Below are 26985 nucleotides of genomic sequence, written 5' to 3' on the forward strand. Positions count from 1 at the left end.
TTAGTTTTTTTCTTTTTAAAATTTTTTGCCTTACCATGTGGCGTGTGGGATCTTAGTTCCCCAGCCAAGGTTCAATCTTGTGCCCCCCTCCCTGTATTGGAAGCTCAGAGTCTTAACAACTGGACCACCAGGTAAAGCCTCTCCTCTTTCATTTCTGATTTTGTCTTCTTTTTTCTTACTCTAGCCAAAAGTTTGTCAGTTGTGCTTATCTTAAAAAGTGGAATAAAACCTTTTTTCCTTTTTTAGTCTGTTTCATTCATTTATGCTCTGATCTTTATTTCTGCTCTTCAGGCATAATTTATTCTTTTTCTGGTTCCTTGAGGTATCAAGTTAAACTGTTTATTTGAGATCTGTTTTCTACTAATGTTGATGTTTATTGCTATAAACTTCTCAGATTGCTTTCGCTACATTTTGCTGTGTTTCCATTTGGGTCTGTCTCTTTTTTTGGACCCATTGATTAAGGAGAATATTGTTCAATTTCCACATATTAGTGAATTTCCTAACTTTCTTATTGATCACTAATTTCATACCATTGTGCTCAGAAAAGATACTCAATATAATTTCAGTCTTAAATTTGTTAAGACTTGTTTTGTGACCTAACATATGAAGTATGGATGTGAGAGTTGGACTATAAAAGAAAGCTGAGCACCGAAGAATTGATGCTTTTGAATTGTATTGGAAAAGACTCTTGAGAGTCCCTTGGACTGCACGGAGATCAAACCAGGCCATCCTAAAGGAAATCAGTCCTGAATATTCATTGGAAGGACTGATGCTGAAGCTGAAACTCCAATACGTTGGTCACCTGATGCGAAGAGCTGCTCATTTGTAAAAACCCTGATGCTTGGACAGATTGAAGGCAGGAGGAGAAGTGGAGGACAGAGGATGAGATGGTTGGATGGCATCACTGACTCAATGGACCATGAGTTTGAGTTAACTCTAGGAGTTGGCGATGGGCAGGGAGGCCTGGTGTGCTGCAGTCCATGGGGTCACAAAGAGTAGGACATGACTGAGCGACTGAACTGATACGAAGTATCCTGGAGAATATTATCTGTGTACTTGAGAAGACTGTATGTTCTACTGTTAAATGGAATGTTTTCTATTAGATTCATTTGGTCTAAAGTGTAGTTCAAGTCTACTATTTCCTGCTTTATATTCTCCTTCTCATCTGTTCTTTGAAAGTAGGGTATTAAAGCCCGGTACTATTATTGTATTGCTATCTGTTTCAGTTGTTATATCTTGATGAATTGATTCCTTTATCATTATATAATGAATGACCTTTTATCTCTGTTACAATTTTGGGGTTCTTTTTTGGTCTGATAAAACTATAGCCAATCTTGGTCTCTTCTGCTTTCCATTTGTATAGAATATCTTTTTCCATCTCTTCACTTTCAGGCTGTGTCCCATAAAGCTGAAGTGAGTTACTATTAGCATATGTTTGGGTATTGTATTTTTAATATATTTACTTACTCTATGATTAGTGAATTTAATCTGTTTCCATTGAAAATAATTATTCATAGGTAGAGATGGTTGGAGATCAGTCCTGAGTGTTCATTGGAAGGACTGATGCTGAAGCTGAAACCAGTACTTTGGCTACCTCATGCAAAGAGTTGACTCATTGGAGAAGACCCTGATGCTGGGAGGGATTGGGGGCAGGAGGAGAAGGGGACGACAGAGGATGAGATGACTGGATGGCATCACCAACTTGATGGGCATGAGTTTGAGTAAACTCTGGGAGTTTGTGATGGACAGGGAGATCTGGCGTGCTGCGATTCATGGAGTCGCGGAGTTGGACGCGACTGAACTGACTGACTGAAAGACTTAACTATTGCCATCTTGTTAATTGTTTATGATTGTTTTGTAGTTCTTTTGTTCCTCTCTTCTCTTGCTATCTTCCTCTGTGATTTGATAGTTTTTCTTCGTGGTATTCTTTCTTTTTGTATCTACTGTAAGTTTTTGCTTTGTGACTGCCCTGAGGTTTAAATAAAACATAACAGTCAACTTTAAGCCATTATATCAGTCTTTTTATGTTTTGTATTTAACAAGTTATTGAAACTGAAGATATTTTTATTTTTGTCTTTCAGCCTTTATACTAGTTAAGTGATTTACACACCATTACAGTACTAGAATATTCTGAACTTGCTTATGTCCATATCTTACCAGTGAATTTATACTGTATGTTTTTAAGTTACTAATTACTGTCCTTTCATTTCAGCTTGTAGAACTCCCTTTAACATTTCTTATAAAGCAGGTCTGGTAGTGATGAACTGCAAATTTTCTTTCTCACTCTCTTTTTTTTAGTTTGGGAATTTTTTTTCTGATGGTTAGCTTTGCTGAGTGTTCTTAGTTGGCAGGTTTTTTCTTCTAGCACTTTGAATCTATATACCTTATTCTGGTGCAAGGTTTCTACTGAGAAATCTGATAGCCTTATGTGGGGTCTCATGTATGAGTTTCTTTCCTCTTGCTTTCTGAACTCTCTGTCTTTGATTTTTTTTTTTTTTTTAATTTTCTAGGCTTTTTTTTTTTTTTTCTTCCATTTATTTTTATTTGTTGGAGGCTAATTACTTTACAACATTGCAGTGGTTTTTGTCATACATTGAAATGAATTAGCCATGGATTTACATGTATTCCCCATCCCGGTCCCCCCTCCCACCTCCCTCTCCACCCCATCCCTCTGGGTCTTCCCAGTGCACCAGGCCTGAGCACTTGTCTCATGCATCCAACCTGGGCTGGTGATCTATTTCACCCTAGATAATATACATGTTTCGATGCTGTTCTCTTGAAACATCCCGCCCTCGCCTTCTCCCATAGAGTCCACAAGTCTGTTCTATACATCTGAGTCTCTTTTTTCTTTTTTTGCATATAAGGTTATCGTTACCATCTTTCTAAATTCCATATATATGTGTTAGTATACTGTAATGGTCTTTATCTTTCTGGCTTACTTCGCTCTGTATAATGGGTTCCAGTTTCACCCATCTCATTAGAACTGATTCAAATGAATTCTTTTTGATGGATGAGTAATATTCCATGGTGTATATGTACCACAGCTTCCTCATCCATTCGTCTGCTGATGGGCATCTAGGTTGCTTCCATGTCCTGGCTATTATAAACAGTGCTGCGATGAACATTGGGGTGCACGTGTCTCTTTCAGATCTGGTTTCCTCAGTGTGTATGCCTAGAAGTGGGATTGCTGGGTCATATGGCAGTTCTAGTTCCAGCTTTTTAAGGAATCTCCACACTGTTTTCCATAGTGGCTGTACTAGTTTGCATTCCCACCAACAGTGTAAGAGGGTTCCCTTTTCTCCACACCCTCTCCAGCATTTATTGCTTGTAGACTTTTGGATAGCAGCCATCCTGACTGGTGTATAATGGTACCTCATTGTGGTTTTGATTTGCATTTCTCTGATAATGAGTGATGTTGAGCATCTTTTCATGTGTTTTTTTGCCATCCGTATGTCTTCCTTGGAGAAATGTCTGTTTAGTTCTTTGGCCCATTTTTTGATTGGGTCATTTATTTTTCTGGAGTTGAGCTGGAGGAGTTGCTTGTATATATTTGAGATTAATCCTTTGTCTGTTGCTTCATTTGCTATTATTTTCTCCCAATCTGAGGGCTGTCTTTTCACCTTACTTATAGTATCCTTTGTTGTGCAAAAGCTTTTAAGTTTCATTAGGTCCCATTTGTTTATTTTTGCTTTTGTTTCTAAAATTCTGGGGTGTGGGTCATAGAGGATCCTGCTGTGATTTATGTCAGAGAGTGTTTTGCCTATGTTCTCCTCTAGGAGTTTGATAGTTTCTGGTCTTACATTTAGATCTTTAATCCATTTTGAGTTTATTTTTGTGTATGGTGTTAGAAAGTGTTCTAGTTTCATTCTTTTACAGGTGGTTGACCAGTTTTCCCAGCACCACTTGTTAAAGAGGTTATCTTTTTTCCATTGTATATCCTTGCCTCCTTTGTCAAAGATAAGGTGACCATAGGTTCGTGGATTTATCTCTGGGCTTTCTATTCTGTTCCATTGATCTATATTTCTGTCTTTGTGCCAGTACCATACTGTCTTGGTGACTGTGGCTTTGTAGTATAGTCTGAAGTCAGGCAGGTTGATTCCTCCAGTTCCATTCTTCTTTCTCAAGGTTGCTTTGGCTATTCGAGGTTTTTTGTATTTCCATACAAACTGTGAAATTATTTGTTCTAGTTCTGTGAAAAATACCGTTGGTAGTTTGATAGGGATTGCATTGAATCTGTAGATTGCTTTGGGTAGAATAGCCATTTTGTCTGTCTTTGATTTTTTATAGTTTTATTAGATTATCTCTCAGTGAAGTCCTGTGTGAGTTGAATATGTATTGGGGCATGTGAACACCACATGCCAGGATGATTCAATTTCTCTCCCCAGATTTGGGAAGGTTTAAGCCATTATTTCTTTAAATAACCTCCCTACCCATGTCTCTCCTTCTAGAACTCTTATAATGCAATCATTACCCTTGATGATGGCGTATAGTTGATGTAGGCTATTTTTTACTTGCTTTTCTTTTGCTTTGATAATTTCAAGTAACCTTTCTTCTGTTTTTCAGATTCTTCTGCTAGTTCAAGTCTACAATTAATGTTCTCTACTGCATTTTCTTTTTCATTTTGTTAATTAGCTCCAATATTTCTCTTTGTTTTTTTTTTTAAGTATAATTTCTGTCTCTGTTGAAATTCTTATTCTGTTCATGTGTATTTTCCTGATTTGTTGAGTTGTCTATCTGGCTTCTCTGGTAGCTTGCTGAGCTTCCTTAAAACAATTACTTTGAAGTCTTCGTTGAGAAATAGATCTATTACTCTGTGGTCAATTACTGAAAAATAATTGTGTTCCTTTGGCGTTCTCATGTTTTCTTGTCTTTTTTTTTTTTTTAACATTTCTTGTAGCCTTACTTTTGTATAGTGTGTTAGTCACTCAGTCGTGTCCAACTCTTTTTGACCCCGTGAGCTGTAGCCTACCAGGCTCCTCTGTCCATGGGATTCTCCAGGAAAGAATACTGGAGTGGGTTGTCATTCGCTTCTCCAGGGGATCTTCCCAACCCAGGGATTGAACCTGCATCTCCTTATTGCAGGTGGATTCTTTACCATCTGAGCCACCTTTATGTCTGCCCATTTTATGGAATAATTTTGGTGAGGAAAGACCTTCACCTGTGGGTAAGTGCAAGAGTGACGGCTGGATAGACTGGCAGTTCTTACCCCGGGGAAGATCCAGGGGTGTAGTCCTCGTGCAGTGCTAACAGCTGAGTTTAAGTGAAGACTGCAGATTGCGGAGGTTCTCAATGGCCAAGGCTGCAAGTGTCCATGTGGGCTGTAAGGGCTACTGGGGACCTTCTGATCTTTTTTTCTCCCATGGTGAGTTGTTGTGGCCAAGGAAATCTTTGCTGGCACCCGGCGCAGCTCACCGGTGTCGTGCTGATTGTGGTGTTGCTGGCTGATGTGCGTGGAGTCACGGTGGAGCTGGGGCTAGAGCACAGGCAGTGGCGGCTCAGCTGCAGACCGGGGGCCCGGATCACAGGCTCTTGTCGAGCCAACCGTGGAGCCGGGATCTGCAGCTCAGGCAGCTGCAGAGCTGGAATCTGAAGTGTAAGCACTTAACAGTGGTTCTGGGGTTCAAGAATATTTGTGGGCCCGTGGTAGCCCTAGTCCTGGGGCAGTGCAGCAGCAAATCTTTCTTGTTGAGGGCATAGCAGCGTCTCCCTCTCCAGGGGCCCTGTGGCAGTGACGACTTCTGGTGAAAGCTGTTGTCCTCTGCAGAGCAGGCCACTGGGGTCTGCTCTGATGAATACTTAACCGGGTCCTCCTTTGTGAAAGCTCTCGTGGGTGCTGTTGTCCCCAGTCAAAAAGCCTGCCTAGGTCCACCACAGAGCAGACCATGGGGAGTGCAGGGGTACCTGCCACGTGGCTGATACTGATGGCCTCCACCCTTCGTTGATCCTGGTTGTCTCTCGATGTCTCAGCTAAGCCTGTCACCCTAGTGATCTTCCGTCTGTGTGGTTGCTCTCCATCCTTTGCTTCATTCTGCTGCTGTAGGATCTCAGTTCTACTTGAGCTTCCCGTAAATATTTTCCTTTGTGGATAGCTGTCTGTTATTTTTTATTGGGGGTATGAAGACTTCTATCACCTACTGTGCCATCTTTTCAAATGCTACCTCTCAAGACACTTTTTGTCTTGTTATTAATTTGCTTTGCATCTTTAACCTTTTTAATATTTAGCTTATTTTTAATTTGACATTCAAAAACTCAAATAGTGCTTTTACCATACTTTTATTTCACAGTAATAGTAGCAGTAGCCTCTGGGTGCTTTAGGGACATAATATTGTTTATTTATTAAAGCCACCTTATTAACAGAGGTACAATTGTTATTCCTTTTTTTTTTTTTTCTTTTTACCGAGGGAGAAACTAGACCACAGAGAGTATAAGTCATTTGCCCAGCCAAGGTCATATAGCTAGTAGGTATGGAAGCAGGATATCCAAACCCAGGCAGTATAATTCTAACACTTGTACTCTAAACTTCTTGGTTACACTTCCTTTCAGACTGTGTGGCTTATCTCACTTCTGAAGTTATTCTTATGTCTGTTGGTATTAGTTCTTCCGTTGGTTGATTTCGATGCTTAGTTTTTATATTGCTTATTTTTCTCATGTTTGATTTTTGGATGTGTGCTTATTTTGTATTAGATCAAGTCTGTCTTAAAATATTACAGCATTTTGTTTCTAGTGATCGTGTGTTGGAAAGTCGTGACTTGCTGTTGGGAAGGATATATCAAGCTGATTTTGGATATGAGGATTTACTATTTATCTGGAAAGCATCGTTCCACTCTTTGAATCACTTGGCTATGTGTGTTGGAGATACCACTGAGGCCCACTTCCTTGCTTGGCAGTGGTCGTCTTAAGGGGATCCACCTGCCTAGCAGTTCCTATTGCTCATTACCCTGAGGTTGATGGAGGATTTTCTCTTGCCTCTCTCCCTCCCTCAGCAACTTTATATTAAACATGAACCATCCTGAATATAGCCTCTTCAACTCTCCCCCTTCCAACACCCAAGCATGCACACATGTGTACACACACACCATAGTTTGCAGTTACTTCAGGTTGCAGTTTGGATTGTGGCTTCTTCCATCTCATTTCTTCTTATTTGTTATTTTGTCTTTCATTGATCAAAATTCTCATTTGTTAAGGTCATGTTCTTATTTTACAGTACAGTTACTGTTCATCTCCCATGGTTATTTATAACTTAACTCTTTGTTTCTGTGATTTTTAGAGTTATAGTTCAGTCGATAACTCGTGTCCAACTCTTTGCAACCCTATGGACTGCAGCATGCCAGGCTTCCTTGTCCTTCACTGTCTCCTGGAATTTACTCGCATTGATGTGCATTGAGTTGGTGATGCTATGTAACCATCTCATTCTCTGCCGCCCTTCTTTTGCTTTCAGTCTTTCCCAGCATCAAGGTCTTTTCCAATGAGTCAGTTCTTCACATCCGGTGGCCAAGGAATTGGAGCTTCAACGTCTGTTCTTCCAATAAATATTCAGGGTTAATTTCCTTTAGTATTGTCTGATTTGATCCCAAGGGACTCTCAAGAATCTTCTCCAGCACCACAAGTCAAAAGCACCAATTCTTTGGTGCTCAGCCTTCTTTTTGACTCAATTCTCCTATACATTCATACCTGACTACCTGGAAAAACCATAGCTTTAACCATACAGACCTTTATCAATAAAGTACTGCCTCTGCTTTTTTAATACCTGTCTAGGTATGTCATAGCTTTCCTTCCAAGGAGCAGGCTTGCATCTTTTAATTTTGTGACTGCAGTCACCATCCACAGTTATTTTGGAGCCTGAGAATATAAAATCCATCACCGAAATCACTTTTTCCCCCATTTGTTTGCCATGGGACCATATGCCATGATGTTAGTTTTTTGAACGTAGAGTTTTAAGCCAGCTTCTCCCACTCTCCTCTTTGACCCTCATCAAGAGACTTTAGTTCCTCTTCACTTTCTTCCATTAGAGTGGTGTCATCTGCATATCTGAAGTTGTTGATACTTCTCCTGGCAATCTTGATTCCAGCTTGTGATTCATCCAGCCAAGCATTTTGCATGCTGTCTTCTGCATATAAGTTAAATAAGCAGGAATTGAAAACAGTTATATTTGAATATACAAGCCTCATTTTGGTGCTGTACTCTGTTAGTGGTTTTTAATCATTTGAGAGTCATTGACATCTTTGACTTGGTAAATTTTATGTACCGTCACATTTTTGTTCAGATGCATAGCTATGTACCATCTGTACCCCAAGCAATGGCCAAATGTTAATTTGATCATTACTAGTTTTGTAGACTTGTTTTTGGGGGTGAGACTGGGCTCTGTTTTTAGTTATTTTTAGAGGTATAAGCCAATTTCTTAGAAAATAATCTGTTGTTCAGGTTTGAGGAAAATTGTTAGGAAAGATATATTTATATAGCCATAGATTTATGTATAAAGAGTTAAATATAAAGTATAATATTAGAAAGCTAGAGCTATTTCTTTTTAGTAAACCAAGTTTTTTAACATTTCTTTTTTTCCTATTTTCTCTAGGTTTAACTATAGATCAACACATCATCTTGCGTCTCATGGGTTTTATGAATTTTTAAATTGGTTTGATGAAAGAGCATGGTATCCACTAGGAAGAATAGTAGGTGGTACTGTAAGTATATATGCGGTTACTCATGTTAATCTTAAACTTTTTCAGTGATTTGAGTAAATCATTCATCACTAAGGTGATGGCAATTCTTAAAAGTTTTATATAGTTAACTGATACATTTTCTGTGGCTAATTATCTGTTATTTAATTTGTTAAATCTCTTTTCTTGATACCCTTCTTCACATACCCCCACCTCCCAGCCTGTTTTGGGGTTATCTCATACTAGCCATTATTTCTGACAAGTGGTGGAGGTTAGGAGAAGCTCTTGTCACACTCTTAAGTTCAGGTTACTTGTGTTTTTGTTTTGTTCTATAGAAGCTTTATTGAAAAAAAACATTTTGGAAGGAAATAGAAATGTAGGACAATCAGATAATTCTAATTTTCGAGGTCCTAAATCTGTCTCAAATTACTCCAGGTAGATTAGGTATTGTTCATAATTTATGGGAAATTATAATGTCCAGAAGATGATAGAAAGGAAAATGTTTTTAGGATTTGAGATGTAAGGAGAATGGTTTGAGAGAAAATGAAAGACAAGGCACCTACTGGAGAAACATATACATTTAATATTTTTTTCTTGATCAGTTTTGTCAGAGGTTTATCAATTTTAGTAGATTTTTTTAAGCCAAAGAAACTTTGTTGATTATTAAATATTTGTCTTGTGTTAGCTTCCATTTTTTTCCTTCCTCCTACTTTCTTGAGTTTGATATTTTTATCTAGTTTCCTGATACAGTTTGCTCAATAATTTTCAACTTTTATATGTTACTAATTGATTTGAAGCTCCAAATTGCCTCATGATCACTGTTTTATCTACATTGCTTAAGTTTTGATACGTAGTGTTTTCATTATCATTCAAGTCAAAATGTATTTTAATTTCTATTATAATTTTATCTGATTTCATGAGTTACTTAGGACTGTATTTAACTTTTAAACATAAGAGAATTTCCTCATCATCTTATTTTGCTTTTTACTTCAAATAAATTAATGTTAGAAAACAAATTCTGTAATTTTAATCCTTTGAAATTTATTGAGACATGATTTGTGGCCCCAAGATAATACCAAATTTTATAAATGTTCCCTCTTCATTAGGAAGGAATATGTTCTCCATGATAGTGAGATGTTATATTTATAATCTGGGACTCTTTTTATCTTTGTAAATAGGGATAATGATACAGAAGAATAGTCATGATAGCCTCTGAGGTTGATTAGAAAGGTATTGAAATGTGAAAGATGTGGTAGATGACTATTATCTGTACTGCTTGTGCTGTGAATGTTGTCATGTCTTTTCTTATACTAATCTTTGATTACTGTAGTTTATTTCCTGGTATGTTTATAACTTTTTATCTTGAATTCACCCTCAGTGAAGGCTGGTTTTCTGAGATTCCTGGTGTCCTGGCATTTGGGACCATCCTTAAAATAATCTTTTTCACTTCCTTTTGCTGGAGCCCTCAGAAGTTTAGGACTGTTTTTAGAGGTTGTTTCTCAGTCTAAGTTTCTTATATGTGAAGTTGTTATAAATGTGGAGAGGGCTTACCTGGTGACTCAGTGGTAAAGAACCCTCCTGCCAGTATAGGAGGTAAGGGTTGGATCCCTGGGTTGGGAAGGTCCCCTGGAGAAGCAGATGGCAACCCATTCCAGTATTCTTGCCTGGAGAATCCCATGGACAGAGGAGCCTGGTGGGCTACATTCCATGGGGTTGCAAAGAGTCAGACACGACTGAGTGACTGAGCTTGCATGTATAAATGTGGAACCCGTACCTCACCCATGTGGTGAATGAGTTATTTCTTGTTTTGTTTCTATTTAAAGTTTTGAAAGTAAGGCAGAAGTTGGTTACTGTTTCATTTGATGGATGGGTAGAATTCATCTAGTTTCATAAACAGGCCCTGGGTTTGTGCTGGGATTTAGGCCTTTTCTTTAATCTCAGTGGTGAGCAATAACTATCCCCCAACCACCTGAAGTACCTAAAGTATATGTTAGGGCCTTGAGTGTTTTGTTTTTTAAGACTTCTGTGGCATCAGTCCCTAGTTTGAAATGCTTCTTTATGTTTGGAACCTAAAGGATTCCCTTTCAGGCTCTCTTTCTTTTAAGGTTAAACATGCTTTTTTTGTTGTTGAGTGGTTTTGTTTGTCTAGAATACCTTGATCTTTTCATCTAATACTTCTATGTATTATTTTGTATGTCAATTCAATCTACCATATTTAGATACTTTCAGATTTATTTCCATTTAAAAAAAAATATTTCCAGCAAAACTGTTCACTTGGGACCTGGTATTATATATGTAATGGAACAAAATTTTAATTTTTAAGAATGGTGATGATTACCATACTTTTCCCCCTTTCCTTACCCCACTCTCCTTCCGTGCATTCAATAGATATTGTGCATCTATTTTATGCCTATCATTGTTATTTGGATGCTGGGGAAATTTTTCTTGTTATTCTGGAGCTTGTATTCTGTGAGAGTGTTTATTTATTTATTTATTTTTGGACATGCTGTGCAGCATGTGGGATCTTAGTTGCCCAACCAGGGATTGAACCCATGCTCCCTGCATTGGAAGTGCGAACTCTTAACCACTGGATCACCAGGAAAGTCCCCAAGGGTATTTACTTAATAGACAGTAAGTAAATAAGTAAAATAAATACTATGTGAAGTGGTGATAAGGGCTATGGAGAAAAGGCAAAGGAGTGGGTTTAAAGACCATGGAAAGTTTGCAATTTTCAATAATATGGCTCAGAAAGTAAATTTATAACATTCTTTGTAGTTTCAGTGATGGAGAAAGAAAAAATCTTTTAGGATGTAGCTAACGATGAAAGTGTAAATACACATTTTAATCACAAATAGCTCAGAATTAATGCCCTGTTTATTGTTTGTTGAATCTTAAATGTTTCATGTTCCTCCTTTGGGGAGACGTTGAAGAGTACAGCTATTAACTGGGCCTATTCTAGTTTATTTGCTTTCCTTTGTTAAGTATTTTAAGAAGTGTAAAAATGTCAACCTTCGAGGAATTCCAAAATATTATATTTGAATTCACTAACTAGTCCTCCTTATCCTAGCTAGAATTGTTCACTTTCCACATCTTGACCTTAAAGGGAGGAAGGAATCATTTATAAATATCACTTAAATAATAACTGCACATAACTTTTTTTCATCTTCTGTTTATTTCTCAACCCCTTAAACACAAGTATGGGCAAAATTGTTAAAACCCTATATTTAAGGATGTGCTAGATAGAACCCTGCTTATAGTGAAAGAGTTAGTGGGAACAATTATAAAGTTACCCAGTGTTCCATTGTTAAAACATCTTCACTTGTAATCCTTCATTCAGTCTGATCTTTCTTCTTTTGCTTAAATATATACCTCTGCATATGAGAATTTTTTGTGTCCAGTTGAAAAAGAACATTTAATTTTGTAGTAGGTAAAGAAGGCAAACTGTTGTGAGCTTCATAATTCTCAACCTAATTATGTAATAATAAAGAGCTTAGTGTTTTCAGCTACCTCCTTATATTTGTAATTAAATTTTCCTTTTTTTTTTCTATAGGTTTACCCAGGGTTGATGATAACAGCTGGCCTTATCCATTGGATTTTAAATACATTGAACATAACAGTTCACATAAGAGATGTATGTGTGTTCCTTGCACCAACTTTTAGCGGCCTTACATCTATATCTACTTTCCTGCTTACCAGAGAACTTTGGAACCAAGGAGCAGGACTTTTAGCTGCTTGCTTTATTGCTATTGTACCAGGTTACATTTCTCGGTCAGTAGCTGGATCCTTTGATAACGAAGGCATTGCTATTTTTGCACTTCAGTTCACATATTACTTGTGGGTAAGTAACACTTGATGTTTTGTTATCATTAATACCCATAAACTTTCTACTTAAAGTAGTCATTATAGTTGCATGCAAAAAATTGTTACTGTTCATGACAAATAAGTCACAGCTCCAGTAAAAGAGGCTATCGGAAAATAAGCTATTGATTTTTTTTGTTGTTTCTTTACTAGTGGGGAGAGAGGTCAAAAATACTTAAGAAAGCTGAAGTGTGGTTCAGTGGCTTAGGATGTTGAATTCTGTGTGTGAAATTTGCATTATTTTACGGTTGCAAAGTTATTTCTTCTTTCCCTATCTGTATACCTTCTGTTTCTTTTTCTTGTCTTGCTGTATTAACTAGTACTTCCAGTATGATGTTGAAGAGGAGTAGTAAGATGATCCCCACCTTGTTCCTTTTCTTAGTGGGAAAGCTTTGAGTTTCTCACTGTTAAACGTGTTGGTTATAGGGTTTGTTTTTTTTTTTTTTTATCTTACTTATCAAGTTGAAGAAGATCCACTTTAGTTTGTTGAGAGAGTATCATGAGTGGATGTTGGATTTTGTCAGATGCTTTTTCTCTACTGATACATGATTGATCCTTGAACAACACAGGTTTGAACTATGCATATCCATTTATACATATAGTTTTCTATTAAATACATACTACAGCACTTCACAGTTTGGTTGACTCCATAGATCTGGACCCAAGGATTATGCAAGGGCCCTACTATAAAGTTATATGTGGATTTTTTTATGCCAAGGAGGTAGTCACTGCTGCAACCTCTGCCTTGTTCAAGGGTCAATTATAGTTGCATATAGTTGTAACTCTTCGTAAATTCTTTGACTTTTTGATGTCATGAATACATTATTTTCAAATGTTGAACCAGTATTTCAAACCTGAGGTAAATCTCACTTGATCATGCTATATAATTTTCAACATACCTTGTTAGACTTGATTTCCTAATATCTTGTTGAGGATTTTGTATCTAATGAGAGAGATAATGGTCTGTAGTTTTCTTTTCTTATATATGTCCTTGGTTTTAGTATTGGTTCAGTATTGGCCTTGTAGAATGAGTTAGGAAGTATTTCCTCTGCTTCCGTTTCCAGAAAGAGATTGCAGAGAATTGTTGTCATTTTTATTTATTTATTTTTAATCATTTGGTAGAATTTGAGTGAACTCCCCCTTGGCCTGATGCTTTCTGTTTTGGAAGGTTATTATTTATTTATTTATTCCATTTCTTTAATAGAGACCTAATCAGATTTTCTGTTTCTTTTTGTTTGAGTATTAGCAGATTTTTGTCTTTTCAAGAAATTGGTTCATTTCATTTAGGTTATCAAGTTTTTGGACATAGAGTTGTTCCTTGTATTTCTTTATTATCCTTTCAGTGAATGTCCAGGGGATCTGTAGTGATGTTCCTTCTTCCATTTCCAATATTAGTATTTGTGTCTTCTTTTTTTCTTAGTTAGCCTGGCCTAGCGGTTTATTGATTTTTGTTCAGATTTCAAGGAACTGTTTTTGGTCTTATTGATTTTCTTTATAAATTTCCTGTTTTCAGTTTCATTGATTTCTGCCCTGGTTTTTAATTCTGCTTTCTTTGGATTTAAATGGCCCTTCTTTTTCTAGGTTCCTAAGGTGGAAATTTAGATAATTGTCTTAGATCTATCTTTTCTATTGTTTACATTCAGTGCTATAAATTTCCACACTAGCACTGCTTTTTTGCTGCATCCCGTAAATTTTGATCAGTTGTGTTTCTGTTTTTATTTAGCGCTGTTTTGAAATTTCTCTTGAGGTTTTTTATATTTGAATGTGCTTATTTAAAGGTATGTTGTTTAACCTCCATGTATTTTGAGACTTTCTAGTTATTTTTCTATTAGTGATTTTTTGTTTGATTCCATCGTGGACTGAGAATACATATTATATAACTTTTATTCTTTTAAATTTGTTAGGATGTGTTTTATGGCCCAGATGTTGTTTATCTTGGTGAATATTCCATGCTGGCTTGAGAAGAATATGTATTCTTCTATTACTGGATGAATGCAATGTGTCTTTAGATGTCCACCATAGCCAGTATCCAGTTGACTGGTGGTAGTGTTGAGTTTTAGCTCTTACTGATTTTCTTACTGATTCAGCTCCTTACTGATTTTCTACCTGCTAGATCCATCTGTCTGAGAGAAGGGTTTTAAGTCTCCAATTATGATAGTGGTTTTATCCATTTATGCTTGTGGCTCTGTTGGTTTTTCCTCATGTAGTTTGACACTCTGTTGTTAGACACGTACACTTGAAGGATTGTTTTGCTCTCTTTGAGAACTAATCCCTTTATCATTATATAATGCACCTCTTGATCTCTGATAGCTTTCCTTGCTTTGAGGTAGGCTTTTATTATATATATCTTTATCAGTTCAGTTCACTCAATCATGTCCAACTCTCTGCAGCCCCATGGACTGCAGTACACCAGGCCTCCCTGTCCATCACCAACTCCCAGAGCTTGCTCAAACTCATGTCCATCGAGTTGATGATGCCATCCAACCATCTTGTCCTCTGTCGTCCCCTTCTCCTCCTTCCTTCAATCTTTCCCACCATCAGGGTCTTTTCTGGTGAGTCAGTTCTTTGCATCAGGTGGCCAAAGGATTGGAGCTTCAGCTTCAGTATCATTTTTTCCAATTAATACTTAGGATTGATTTCCTTTAGGATTGACTGGTTTGATCTCCTTGCAGTCCAAAGGACTCGCAGGAGTCTTCTCCAACACCACAGTTCAAAAGCATCAATTCTTCGGTGCTCAGCTTTCTTTATAGTCCAACTCTCACATCCATAATGACTACTGGAAAAACCATAGCTTTGACTAGATGGACCTTTGTCAGCAAAGTAATGTCTCTGCTTTTTAATGTGCTGTCTAGGTTGGTCATAGCTTTTCTTCCGAGAAGCAAGCGTCTTAATTTCATGGCTGCAGTCACCATCTGCAGCGATTTTTGAGCCCAAGAAAATAAAGTCTGTCACTGTTTCCATTGTTTCCCCTTCTATTTGCCATGAAGTGATGGGACTGGATACCATGGTCTTAGTTTTCTGAATGTTGAGCTTTAAGCCAACTTTTCCACTCTCCTCTTTCACTTTCATCGAGAGGCTCTTTAGTTCTTGTCTTTCTGCCATAAGGGTGGTGTCATCTGCATATCTGAGGTTATTGATATTTCTCCTGGCAATCTTGATTCCAACTTGTGCTTCATTCAGCCCAACATTTTGCATGATGTGCTCTGAATGTAAGTATCTTTATATATACTTCAAAATTTTTTAAATCTTTAAAAAAATTATTCATTTTTGGCTGCACTGGATCTCCATTGTGGCACATGCTACTCTTTATTGCTGCATGTGGGCTTTCTTTAGTTGTGGTGCATGGACTTCTTGTAGAACACAAGATCTAGGATGGGCAGGCTTCAGTAGTTGTGGCACTTGGGCTCAGTTGGATCGTAGTTCCTAAACCAGGGGTTGAACCTGTTTCCCCTGCATTGACAGGTGAATTTTTAACCACTGGACCACTAGGTAAGGCCCTGTACCTTTATATTCAAAGTGGATTTCTTATAGACAATGTATAGTTGGGTCTTGGTTTTTGATGCACCCTGACAATTTGTTTTTTAATTTGTGCATTTAGACCGTTGACATTCAAAGTGACTCTTGACTATAGTTGGTTTAATATTTACCACATATGTTACTGTTTTCTGATTGGTACTCTTGTTTTGTTTCACTTTTGATCTCTATTCTTTTTCTGCCTTTTGTGGTTTGAACTGTGCATTTCATGTGTTTTGCTTTCTCTCTGTTTCTGGCACATCAGTTATGCTTTTTTAAACTGTTTATAGTGGTTGCCATGGAATTTGCAGCAGACATACATAGCTGATTCAAGTTCACTTTCAAAGAATACTATGCAGACATACCTTGTTTTAATGCACTTCACAAATACTGCATTTTTACAAATTGAAGGTTTGTGGCAACCCTGCATCAAGTGAGTGTCAGCACTAGACATTTGCTCACTTCATGTCTGTCATATTTTTGTTTTTCTCACAGTATTTCAGTTTTTTCACAGTATTTCTCTTCAGTATTTTTCACAGTATTTCATTATTATATTTGTTATAGTGATCTGTAATCAGATTTTTGATGTTACCATGGCAAAACGATTTTAACTCCCTAAAGGTTCCAGATGATGGTTAGCATTTTTTAGCAATGAAGTATTCTTTAAAATATTATGTGTTGTTTTATTAAACATAATGTACTCTTAATATTGGGGACTTTCCAGGTGGCTCAGTGCTAAAGAATCCACCTGCCAGTGCAGGAGTTGCAGGTTCGATCCCTGGGTCAGGAAGTTCCCCTGGAGAAGGAAATGGCAACCCACTCCAGTATTCTTGTGTGGGAAATCCCATGGACAGAGGAGCCTGGCAGGCTACAGTACATGGTATCGCAAAAGAAACGTGACTTAGCAACTGAACAGCAACTCATAATAGACTCTAGCTTAGTGTAAACGTATCTTTTATATGCCCCGGGAAACAAATTTGTATCACTGGCTTTACTACAATATTCAGTTTATTGTAGTGGTCTGGAACTAAACCTGCAATATATCTGAACTCTACATGTACCACTTTATGGGCACTGTGAGTACTTTATAGTAACAAAATAATCCTAATTCCTCCCTTTAGTCCCTTGTATCATTACTGTCATTACATTCATATGTAATACATACATAATAGATTACATTGTTGGTATTATTATTTTCAATAAACTTATCTGTTGAATCAACTAAGAATAAGAAAACTAAAAGTTTTTAATTTCCCTTCACTTATTCTGACTTTGATGCTGTTCCTTTCTTTAGATTCAGATCTATGTTGTTTTCCTTCTTGTTAAAGAACTTCTAGCATTTATTGCAAGACAAGTCTACTGTCAACAAATTTCCTCAATTTTCATTTATCTGAGAAAGTCTTGAAGGATAATTTCACCAGGCCCAAATTTCTAGATTGTTTGTTTTTTCTTTCCTTTCCTCAGTTCTTACATATTTCACTCTAATCTTGTCTTCCTTGCATGATTTCTGAAGAGAAGTCATGTGATTGTTATCCTTGTCCTTCTAGAGTTAAGGTGTCTTTACCTCTGGCTTCTTTTAGGGTTTCTTCGTTATCATTGATTTTCTGTAGTTTGAAAAAGATATGCCTCGGTGTGGTTGGTTCTTTTGGCATTTATTGCTTAACATTTGAGCTTTCTGAATCTGTAATTTGGTTTCTGACTTTATTTAGGGGAAATTATCAGTAGTTATTGTTTCAAATATTCTTTTCCTTTCTCTCCTCTCCTGGTACTTCCATTACATGTATGCTATACCTTTTGAGGTCTTTTAACTAATATGTAGTATTTAACTTATATATTAAGTATATATTTTGACAATATGTATGGCTGGATCTTGATAGTATAATGCCAAGTGGAAAAATAAATTGAGGTAGAATACATACAGTAATTTTAAATAGTACAGACTATATTGTATATTGTCAGTTTATACTTATTTATAATCAAAGTATAAAAATATGGCATTTATCCATCATATATACCAACTTTATGATAGTGGTTACTCTTGAGTATGGGTGAGTGATACTGAGGAAGGAAGTATGAAGGGGGGGAGGCTCAGCTGTGTCTGTTAAAAACTTTTTTTAAATAAAATCATCCAGAGTAAATATGTTTTATTTGCATTTGGAAGGCTGGATGGCTGTTATTCTCTACTCTTCTATATGTTTGAAACCTTTTGTAATAAATTTTTAAAATAATATATTCTATTTGTTGGGAATTTAAAAACATAGAAAACTAATGTATAGAAACCATCACCAAGGTATTACTGTCATTTGCATTTTGTCATAGTTTAAAATTTTTTCATGCTTTTATGAAATGCAAAAGTGTTACTGTTCAAATGGTTTTTTTATTTTTTATATTCTTTTAAAAATAGCATGAGTCTGAACCATTGCAGTAGTGCCTTAACTGGCATGTTAATTACCTTTCATCATTTAAAAATTTAAGAAATTGAGACAAAATTCATGACATAAATTCACTTTCAGCAATTCTAAAGTGTACAATTCAGTGGCTTTTAGTATCCTCTGTTTACTTGCAGAACATTTTATACCCCCTAAGGAAATCTTGAACCTCGCCATTCCTTATTAGTTCCATTAATTTAATTTCTGTTTGAAAACTTATTATTCTGGACATTTCATGTAGGTAAAATCCACATAAAAAATTCATTCACTTAGCATAATCTTTGGTATTTTTGACATGTATTAGTATTTCTTTTTTTGTGGCTGAATAACCCATTGAATTGTGTTGTATGGCTTCCCTGATGGCTCAGATTGTAAAGAATCTGCCTCCAATACAGGAGACCTGGGTTTGATCCCCAGGTTGGGAAGATCCTCTGGAGAAGGGAATGGTAACCCACGCCACTATTCTTGCCTGGAGAATCCCATGGACAGAGGAGCCTGGCGGGCTACAGTTCATGGGGTCTCAAAAGAATTGGACACAATTGAGCGAGTAACAATTTCCCTTTCAACCCATTGTATATATACCACATGTTTAAAATCCAATAGCTTATAGACATTGAATTGTTTTCAAGTATTAACTATTATGGGTAATACTGCCAGTGACATTTGTGTACTCATTTTTGTGTGGACATATTTTCATTTCTCTTCCATATATACATAAGAGTGGAATTGGGGGAATTGCCAGACTATTTCCCGTAGTGGTTTCCCCCTTTTACATTTCCACTGGTAGTATATGAGGATTTTAATTTCTCCTGATCCTCACCAAAACTTTTTTTTTCCCCTTAGTTTTTTTTTGTTTGTTTTACTTGACTATTGGTATGAACTGGTATCTCATGGTTGTTGCTTTGGGTTTTTTGTGTGTTTTTTTAAATTGTGGTAAAATATATGTAACATAAAATACACCGTCTTAACTATTTGTAAATGTAGAGTTCAGTAGTGTTTAGCCTTCAGTAGATTCATAATGTTATACAGTTGTCACCACCATCCATCACTATCATTTTCCATAACTGCCCATTTTAACTTTCCCCAGCCCCTGACGCACCACCATTCTACTTTCTGTCTCTATGATTTTGACAGCTCTTAAGTATTTCCTATAAGTGGAATCATAGTTTTTGTCTCTTTGTGACTGGCTTATTTCACTTACCCTAATGTCCTCGAGGTTCATCCATGCTGTGGCATATGTCAGAATTTCCTTTTTTATGGCTAAAAATAATATTCCATTGTATCTATATACCACCTTTTGTTTATCCATTCATTTGTCAGTGGACACTGGTTGCTTCCATGTTTTAGCTAACATGGGTATACAAATATCTCTTAAAGACCTTGCTTTCAGTTCTTTTGGGTATATACCCAGAAGTGAAATTGCTAGATCATGTGTTAGTTCTATTGCAATTTTTTGAGAAACCACCATATTTTCTGTAGCAACTGTACTATTTTACATTCCTACTAACAGGACATACAGTTTTCATTTCTTCACATCCACATGAACACGTTGTTTGTTTTGTTACTTAATGGGTTTGAGGTAATAACCCATTATAGTTTTGATTTGCATTTTTCTAATCAGTGATGTTGAGCATCTTTTCATGTGGTTAATGGCCATTTGTGTATCTTTGGAGAAATGTTTACTCAAGTTCCTTGCCCATTTTTGAATTGGATTGTTTGGTTTTGGATTGATGAGTTTTAGGAGTTCTCGAAACATTTTAAATATTAATCCCTTATAAGATACATGATTTGCAAATGTTTTCTCCCATTCTATAGTTTGCCTTTTTCACTCTGTTGATCTTGCCTTTTGAGTCACCAAATAACTGAATTTTTCATGAAGGCCAGTTTGTCTGTGATTTTTTATTTCTGTGCCTTTGGTGTCTTATCCAAGAGAGTACTGCCAGATCCCATGTCATGAAGCTGTTGCCCTGTAGCTTCTTCTAAAAGTTTTACAGTTTTAGGTTTAACATTTAGGTCTGTTTGAGTTAGGTTTTGTATATGCAGGTAAGCATCCAACTTCATTATTTTGCACATTGATGTCGAGTTTGCTCAGCACTGTTCTGAAGGGACTGTGGTTCCCCATTGAAAAGACTTGGCACCCTTATTGAAAACCATTTGACCATATATACAAAAGTCTGTTTGTGAGTGTTTTATTTTGTTCCATTGACCTATCAGTATATACATGTCTTCATGCCAACACCATACTAATTACTTTAGCTGTGTAGTAAGTTTTAAAATCAGGGGGTGTTTGTCCTCTGTTCTTTTTCAGGATTCCTCTGGCTACTAGGGGTCCCTTGAGATTCCATATGAATTTTAGGGTGGGCTTTTTACTTCTGCAAGGAAAAAAGCATCTGATTTTGATATGGATTACATTGACTCTGTAGATTACTTTGCTAGTATTGTCATCCTCCAGTCCATGAATAATCATGGGGTGTTTCCATTTCTATTTTCTTTTAACAGTGTTTTACACTTTTCATCATACAATTCTTTTAATTCATTAATTTTATTCTTTTTGATGCTATTGGAAATTTTTTATAATATCCTTCTTGCATTTCTATTTGTTAGTATATAGAAATGCAGTGGGGTTTGTTTATTTTTCCTGTGTTGACTTGTATCTTGCTGTTCTGCTGAGTTCATTTGTTAGCTCTGGCAGGTTTTGTGGAAGGGACTTTCTCCATATGAGAACATATCTGTGAACAAGGGTGATTTTACTTCTTTCCAACCAGTTTGGATTCCTTTTATTTATTTTTCTTGTCTGATTGCTTTGGGTAGGCCTTAAGTGCTGTGTTTAATAGAGTTGGTGATAGTAGGCATCCTCGTCTTCTTCCTGGTCATAGAGGAAAAACTTCTGTCTTTCACCATTGAGTATATTCAGTGTAGTTTTCATATATGGCTTTTGTTATGCATTATATATTAAGTATGTAATATATTTTATATACTAATATATAGTATTTTGTATTTTAATGTTATTTACACATTTTTTTATACATGGTATCACTAGTCTCATATGTGAGAGTTTGGCTAGATAGAAAGGTGTAGGTCATTTGCTCTTTACTTGAAATTTTTGAAATTGTTGTACTATCATCATTTTGCTTCTTATTGTTAACCTAATTTTATGTGTTTGATAAGAAACATCTTTTTTTTTTTTTTTCTGAAGAAATAATGAGCTTTTACCTATAAAGCATTGAAATCTAATAGATTTCCTAAGAAATGTCGCCAAGTTGATACTCCTGGTAATGGTAAACCCTTTCAACACAGTATATTGTTAATTTTTATTTCTGGAAAGCTGTCTTTGATTATAGTTTCAAATATAGTTTGTTTCAGTGTTTGTTTTTCTTGGATCTTCTTCCTCTTTCTTTGAATTCTAGTTCTATCACTCGGAGTTGTTTAAACCTCCTGCATGTCTATTTCATCAGTTATAAAATGAAAGACAAGTGATACTTACATACATATCCACATTTGAGGAGGAAATTTATTTCTTTAGGTTTCAAACACTGTAATGGATATAAAGCAAAAATGAAATCCTGATGCAAAGTAAAAAAAAAAAAAAAAACCTCATATGGTTTCAGTTCAGTTCAGTCGCTCAGTCGTGTCTGACTCTCTGTGACCCCATGAACTGCAACATGCCAGGCCTCCCTGTCCATCGCCAATTCCCAGAGTCCACCCAAACCCATGTCCATTGTGTCGATGATGCCATCCAACCATCTCATCCTCTGTCATCCCCTTCTCCTCCTGCCCAGCATCAGGGTCTTTTCAAATGAGTCAGCCCTCCGCATCAGGTAGCCAAAGTATTGGAATTTGAGCTTCAACATCAGTCCTTCCAATGAGCACCCAGGAGTGATCTCCTTTAGGATGGACTGGTTGGATCTCCTTGCAGTCCAAGAGACTCAAGTGTCTTCTCCAACACCACAGTTCAAAAGTATCAATTCTTCAGCACTCAGCTTTCTTTATAATCCAACTCTCACATCCATACATGACTACTGGAAAAATCATAGCCTTGACTAGATGGACCTTTCTTGACAACGTAATGTCTCTGCTTTTTAATATGCTATCTAGGTTGGAACTTTCCTTCCAAGGAGCAAGTGTCTTTTAATTTCATGGCTGCAATCACCATCTGCAGTGATTTTGGAGTCCCAAAAAATAAAGTCAGCCACTGTTTCCACTGTTTCCCCATCTATTTGCCCTGAAGTGATGGGGCCAGATGCCATGGTCTTAGTTTTCTGAATGTTGAGCTTTAAGCCAACTTTTTCACTCTCCTCTTTCACTTTCATCAAGAGGCTCTTTAGTTCTTCTTCACTTTCTGCCATAAGGGTGGTGTCATCTGCATATCTGAGGTTGTTGATATTTCTCCCAGCAGTCTTGATTCCAGCTTGTGGTTCATCTAGCCCAGCGTTTCTCATGAGGTACTCTGCATATAAGTTAGATAAGCAGGGTGACAATATACAGCCTTGATGTACTCCTTTTCCTAGCTAATTCATTTAAAGGTACAGAACATTGTAGGAACACAGAAAGATGAGTACATGTTTGTTTCCATTGTTACTATCACCAAAAATAGAACTAATGCAGATAGAATAGTACTTAGAACTGTACTTCTCACCATATTGCATCCTATAGTTGTGGGATTTTAAGTTTCTTCCTCTGCCTTTGTAATCAGCCTTGTCCTTAAATTGTATTACTTGGAATTACAGATCTGATTTCTGTCTATATTATCTCTGGGAGTTTCTTTTCTGGAATGCCATGTTATAGAAATAAACAGTTTGGGGTGGCCCTTTATGTCTGACTTACTTCATGCAGCATAATACTTCTGAGAGTCATCTAAGAACATGGTATCTCTTTTTATTATTTCTCAGTTTTTGCTTTAATTTTTCTAGATCATTATATTAGTCATTTGAGATCATCTCTTCTAATGTAAGGAATCTTCCCAGGTAGTGGTTCAGTGCTAAAGAATCTACCTGCCAGTGCAGGAGACTCAGGAGATCTGGGTTTGATCCCTGGGTTGGGAAGTGGAAATGGCAGCCCACTCCAGTGTTCTTGCCTGGAAAATCCCACAGATAGAGAAGCCTGGTGGGCTGTAGTCCATAGGGCTGCAAAGATTCAGACACAGCTGAGCACTCATACACTTCTAATATAAGCAGTTTCCCTTTATGCACTATTTTAACTTCACTGCACAAACTTTTTTTGAGAAGTAATTTACAATACTGTAAAATATGGTCTTTCAAATTACACAGTTCAGTGGCTTTCAGTAAATAAAGTTGTAAAACAAACTTCTAGATTGTAATTTTCTCACTTAAAAATTTTTTAATATTTTAATATATTCCCTGCCCACTCATATTTTAGAATAGGACCCATGTTATTTTACCCTGTCCAAAGGGAAACCTTTTCAAAGTTGGCATGGTTTGGGGGAGGAGATCAGAGTATATTTTGGCATACACTTGCACTGTAACATTGAATTCCGAGCAGTGTATCATAGTCTATTAGAAATAAGTCTCAGGCAGCTCTAAGTGCTGTGAAATAGGAATGTTTTCTCTTTTCTTCCTCTTTCCCTTCATTTTTTGTTAAAATTTCCTCAAAGATTGATGTCACCTGTGGTTTGTTTTAATGTACTAATAGAAGACCATTTTGAAAATAAAGAATTCCTTGAAATTACTTCTGTATAATACTGTTAAGTTGAACTTCCTTCTTATCAGGACATAAAGATAGCTCTTAATACAGGATTGCTTATAATGGGCCTTAGGTCTATCATTTCTTTAGGACACTCACTTGATTCATCTTAAAGATGACCCATTGCTCTTGGCATAAGTATTCAGAGCTTATGCTTTTAAAATTTTAAATTCTGTTTCTGAGGGTGCTGATGTATTTTGCTCTTTCAGACGAACATATAAACTCTTTGATTAGTTTCTTTTTAGGCCATAGACATTTGTCAACTTCTTAAACCTTTGTTACAGAACGTTGTCTTTCCACTTGAGAGTATTGAGAATTTTACTGACATTAGGTCTTCTAGAAATTTAAGAATATAAACTTAATGAAGATGTTGATTGTGGTGTCTTAAAATATCTAGCTGAATTAGTTTTCAAAAATGAATGTTCATAATTAATACTATGATATATAGATGATCACATTCAGATGAAGAAAAACCACAGATTAAGGTGTTAGGTCTAAGCAAACCTGCCATATAAAAATTTGGAGTTACTAAACAAATTTATTCTTTAGTTCAAAATCTTAATTTGTTGATATTAATCATTTTAAGATAGAAAATAGAAAAAATGGAAAAATATACATTGTTCCTTTTGATATGATTCTTTTTACTAAAAACTACATAACTTAAAAAAAAAAAAAGGAAGCTACTCCTAAAATGTCTGACTACTGTCCCATGTTAATAAGTGGATCTAAGTATCTGTGTAACCTCATTACCCTTTTTAAAGAATAGCTTTCACTTTTTATAATACAAGTTTACTAAACACTTAACCTTTTTTCAATCAACAGGAACATTTATAAACAGTTTTATATATCAGTTGCTTGTTTGTTTTTTAGGTAAAATCTGTAAAAACTGGGTCAGTTTTTTGGACGATGTGCTGCTGCTTGTCGTATTTCTATATGGTAAGATTTCATACTTGAAACTGAATACACGAGGTCTGAGTCTTTGGCAACTAGACCAGTGCCTTCTCTTCTCAGCTAGGGCAGTTCTCCACTTCCTTTTTATTTAATGCATTCTCTTTGCTTACTACCACTTTCTTCCCTACTCCTGTCTTCAGGGTCTTGTATGGACTTCTACTTTACGGGTGATGGAGGACTAATACTCAACCTCTCAAACATAATATTTGCAGCAAGTGAAAACAGAAACTTTTCTTTCAGATGTACAACTTTTTGTAAATAATGGTCACATTCTCTGGGTTAACCTGTGTACTACCTGTATAATTTTTTCGACAGGTTACTTAAGATTGGAATTCAGTATCACCTCTTTAATCTCCTGCCTTTCTTTTCACACCACAGCCTATATAGTTTTCTTATGCTGAAAATAAATGATAATCTTAGGTAATTTTTTTTTTTGGTTGTTAAACAAATGTCATGGAATTTGTGTTTCCAAATTATCCATGCCCCTTTTAAAGTCGTTAAAGGTTAGGACATATTATGTGCCTAATTAATGTGTCCTAGGCATGTTGTGCTCAGTAACAGCAATAACTGTCTTTTAAGTTTAGACTTAAATTTTAGAAATAACCAGAAGTCCTTCCCGTAGAACTGAAGCTCAACCAGAGGAATGTTGTCTTTGGTGAGAAAATAGCACATGACTGAAGCAGTAAACTGATGTTGTTGTATGAATTGTAAACAAAAAGCAATTTCTTATATAAGTGGTTCTGAAATATTTTAGACAGGGATAGATAGCATTGTTATAATGTATGTTAACATATAGTCTCCTAAGGTGACTGTTGATTCAAATGGTTCTATCAAGCTTTTCATTATTAGAGCACATGTAAGAACTTTGATCTTGACAGACCTTATTATTGTTATTGAATTGAATGTTCTTAAAAAAATAATAAATTCTGTTGGTTTGGAATAAGCATAATCTTTAGGATCTTTATTAATTTAGACCAGAACGTACTCAGTTGTCTGATAAATAGAATTTTTCTAGCTTTGTGATACAGGCTAAACATTAAACTGGGATCCTGGTTTGTATCCATTAGTAGGAAGAAATTTATACCCAAGGTACCACCTTTTATCTTGAGGATCACAAAGCATATACAGATCATCTGAGTATTCCTTTTAGTTGAGGTGTTGACTGATGTTAACATCTGTTGTTCTTACTCTCTGTGAAGTCTCTTGCAATGTATTTACCATAAAAAATGGGGGCGAGCAAAGGGTTTTTTGCTTTTAAAAGTTTATGTATTCTAAAGTCTCTGTCTCTGTGAGTCTTTTTATTGCCAATTCACAAACTGTTCTCAGTGTTCTTAGTAAGCTTAATTTAATTTGACCATTCCCCTAGTGGATATAGTGGAGAAGGAAGTGGCAGCCCACTCCAGTGTTTTTGCCTGGAGAATCCCAGGGACGGGGGAGCCTGGTGGGCTGCCGTCTATGGGGTCGCACAGAGTCGGACACGACTGAAGTGACTTAGCAGCAGCAGCTAGTGGATATAGAAAAGTGTATTGAATTTATGGGATTGTGTTGTTTTAATTATCAATAAAAAATTTTTTAAAAGTAGGTTATTTGTATGTAATAGACAAAACAGTTTATTTTGAAGCATCTCAAAATTGCTGAAAATCCTAGTGTTTACTCTGTGTTTAGACTTTTATGGCAGAATTTATCTACTTTAAGAAGCAAATATGTAAATTATTTAACTTAGCATTTCTTTACTCATAGGTCTCTGCTTGGGGTGGTTATGTGTTTATTATCAACCTTATTCCACTGCATGTATTTGTGTTGTTACTGATGCAGAGATACAGCAAAAGAGTCTACATAGGTAAGTGATTTGACTTCTGATATCTGTCAACTCCTAA

At 36.3% G+C, this 26985-nt stretch overlaps 1 protein-coding gene across 1 annotated transcript in view; it reads left to right on the forward strand.

Moving 5' to 3' along the window:
* The window catches only part of STT3B (STT3 oligosaccharyltransferase complex catalytic subunit B), a 102618-nt gene that overhangs the window by 44215 nt on the left and 31418 nt on the right, over positions 1–26985 (forward strand). The window contains exons 2-5 of the mRNA XM_070455302.1: positions 8573–8681; positions 12208–12495; positions 25028–25093; positions 26849–26948. Coding sequence (XP_070311403.1) covers positions 8573–8681; positions 12208–12495; positions 25028–25093; positions 26849–26948 — 563 coding nt within the window. The remainder of the gene's footprint in view (positions 1–8572; positions 8682–12207; positions 12496–25027; positions 25094–26848; positions 26949–26985) is intronic.

The sequence above is a fragment of the Odocoileus virginianus genome, chromosome 26 (assembly GCF_023699985.2).
Source record: "Odocoileus virginianus isolate 20LAN1187 ecotype Illinois chromosome 26, Ovbor_1.2, whole genome shotgun sequence".
Classification (NCBI taxonomy): domain Eukaryota; kingdom Metazoa; phylum Chordata; class Mammalia; order Artiodactyla; family Cervidae; genus Odocoileus; species Odocoileus virginianus.